Here is a 2,422-nt window from a genome sequence, read left to right on the forward strand (position 1 = left end):
ACTGCCGAAGCCTATTTTGCAGGATCTTGAGCATAACCTTACTAGCATGCGATATAAGTGCGATTGTTCGGTAGTTTGAACATTCTTTAGCGCTGCCCTTCTTTGGAATTGGGATGAACACTGAGTTTTTCCAATCTTTTGGCCACTGCTGGGTTTTCCATATTTGCTGACATATTGAATGTAGCACTTTCACAGCATCCTCTCCTAGGATTTTGAACAGTTCTGCAGGGATTCCATCATAACCACTTGCCTTATTGTTTGCAATACTCTCTAGGGCCCACTTGACCTCACTTTCTAAGATATCTGGTTCTGGCTCTGACAACAGAGTAACTTCATCATCAGGAGTATTCCCATCTTTCCTATACAAATTGCCTACATATTCCCTCCACCTTTCTTTAATCTCCTCTGCTTCAGTAAGATCTTTTCCATTTTTATCTTTTATCATTCCAATCTTAGCCTGGAATTTCCCTCTGATGTCTCCAATTCTTATGTAAAGATCTCTTGTCTTACCCAGTCTGTTATTTTCCTCAACTTCCTTGCACTGTTCATTCAAAAAGGCATTCTTATCTCTTCTAGCTAGTTTCTGAAACTCTGCATTTAATTTAGACATTTTCGATCTTTCCCCTTTGATTTTTGCATTCCTTCTTTCTTCTGCTATTTGTAGTGCTTCACCCGATAACCATGTGGCCTTCTTCTTGTTCTTTTTCTTGGGAATATGCTTTTCCGCTGTCTCCTTAACAACACAACGTACTTCTGACCATAGCTCTTCTGGAACTCTATCTCTTAAATCTAATCCATTAAATCTGTTTCTAACCTCTACTGTATATTCAAGAGGTATGCTATTTAGGTCATATCTGCTTGATGGTTTAGCTCTGTCAATCCTCTTTAATTTGAGCCGGAATTTGGAAATTAAGAGCTCGTGATCTGATCCACAATCAGCCCCAGGCCTTGTTTTGGATGACTGTACAGCACTCCTCCACCTTTGACTACAGAGTATGTAGTCGATCTGATTCCGACATTTACCATCTGGCGAGGTCCAGGTGTATAGGCGTCGTTTGGGCAATTGAAACAGTGTGTTGGTAATGACCAGTGAGTTGTCTTGACAGAATTCTAGGAGTCTCTGTCCAGCTTCATTTGTTGTGCCAAGGCCAAATTTTCCCGTTACTCCATCTACAGTTTGATTTCCTACTTTGGCATTCCAGTCGCCAATAATGAAGACGACATCCTTCTTTGGTGTTAACTGTAGCAATTCTCGTAAGTCTTCATAAAACTGGTCAATATCTTCCTCTTCAGCTTCAGTGGTTGGTGCGTAAATTTGTATGACTGTGATGTTAAAAGGTTGGCCTTGAAAACGTACAGACATCATTCTATCAGTTTTAAAATTGCACCCCATTATAGTTTTACGCACCCTGTTGCTAACTATGAGGGCAACTCCATTTTTCTTTTGGTTTTCATGTCCAGAATAGTATACCATGTACTCATCTGTAGCAAATTCACCAATACCAATCCATCTCACTTCGCTTATTCCCAGTATATCGATGCCCAGTCTCTTCATTTCTCGTTTGACTATATCCAGCTTTCCTTGATACATGGATCTTACATTCCAAGTTCCTAAACAGTACTGTTCCTTGCAGCATCGCACATTTCTTGAGGCTTCTCTCAACGTAGTTCCCCCCGGAGATCCGACTGGGGAACTTGAAACTCCGGAATATTTTGAATTGAGCAAAGCCATGGGGTTTTCTTGGGAAAATTACAGTGGTGGTTTCCCGTTGCCTTCCACTGTCCTCCACTCCTGTTGGCTCACTGACCCAGTTTCCCGCTGGGGTTGTAAACCCAACCTTCCACTGGGTTGCTCAGCTTAACAGGGGCACCACGCGTAGGTAGGATTTGGAGAATTGAGGTGTGAGAGGCTAAGTGAACTCTCTTGGTGAGTTCATATATTCGCATCACACCCCCGTTTCTAGCCAGAGTCTCAAGATGTTCGTAGAGACTCCCCCAGGTCATTTCCTGGGCCCAATAACAACAGTACTAGTTCGTAAAGCATACGCCAGATGTCGCACAGCGATGAATAAGCGATTCATAGTTTGTGTTTGAAAGGTTGCCAATATGGATGTCGGAAGATAGCCGAGGTCTACCAATTCAGCACTACGGAGCTCAGGGCTCAAGAAAAGGTTCGTGTATAGTAATAAGTAGCTCAAAGTAGGTCCAGTAGAAGGCTAATGTGTAGGCAAAATAAGGTGCTCAAACTAGTGCATTAAATCTGTTGGGTTCCCCCCCCATCTAAAATACCTTTAATGTACAACTACACCTTAGTCCCGTTTCCTAATACGGAGTCAGGGATGAGGTGAGATGAAATTACAAGGCATGTTTTACTGCCAGATGACCTTCCTGGCACCAGCCTCAGTTGTGAGGCCCCAGGGGC

The 2,422-nt window shown here is 42.8% G+C and overlaps 1 protein-coding gene across 1 annotated transcript; it reads right to left on the reverse strand.

Moving 5' to 3' along the window:
• Positions 1 to 889: 889 nt before the first annotated feature.
• LOC137503183 (craniofacial development protein 2-like) lies at positions 890 to 1,980 on the reverse strand (the record flags this gene model as incomplete). Its single annotated transcript, XM_068230677.1, has 1 exon — positions 890 to 1,980. A coding segment is annotated over exon 1 (843 nt), but the record flags the coding sequence as incomplete, so codon positions are not given.
• Between the last annotated feature and the right edge of the window lie 442 nt (positions 1,981 to 2,422).

Source organism: Anabrus simplex, chromosome X (genome assembly GCF_040414725.1).
Source record: "Anabrus simplex isolate iqAnaSimp1 chromosome X, ASM4041472v1, whole genome shotgun sequence".
NCBI lineage: Eukaryota > Metazoa > Arthropoda > Insecta > Orthoptera > Tettigoniidae > Anabrus > Anabrus simplex.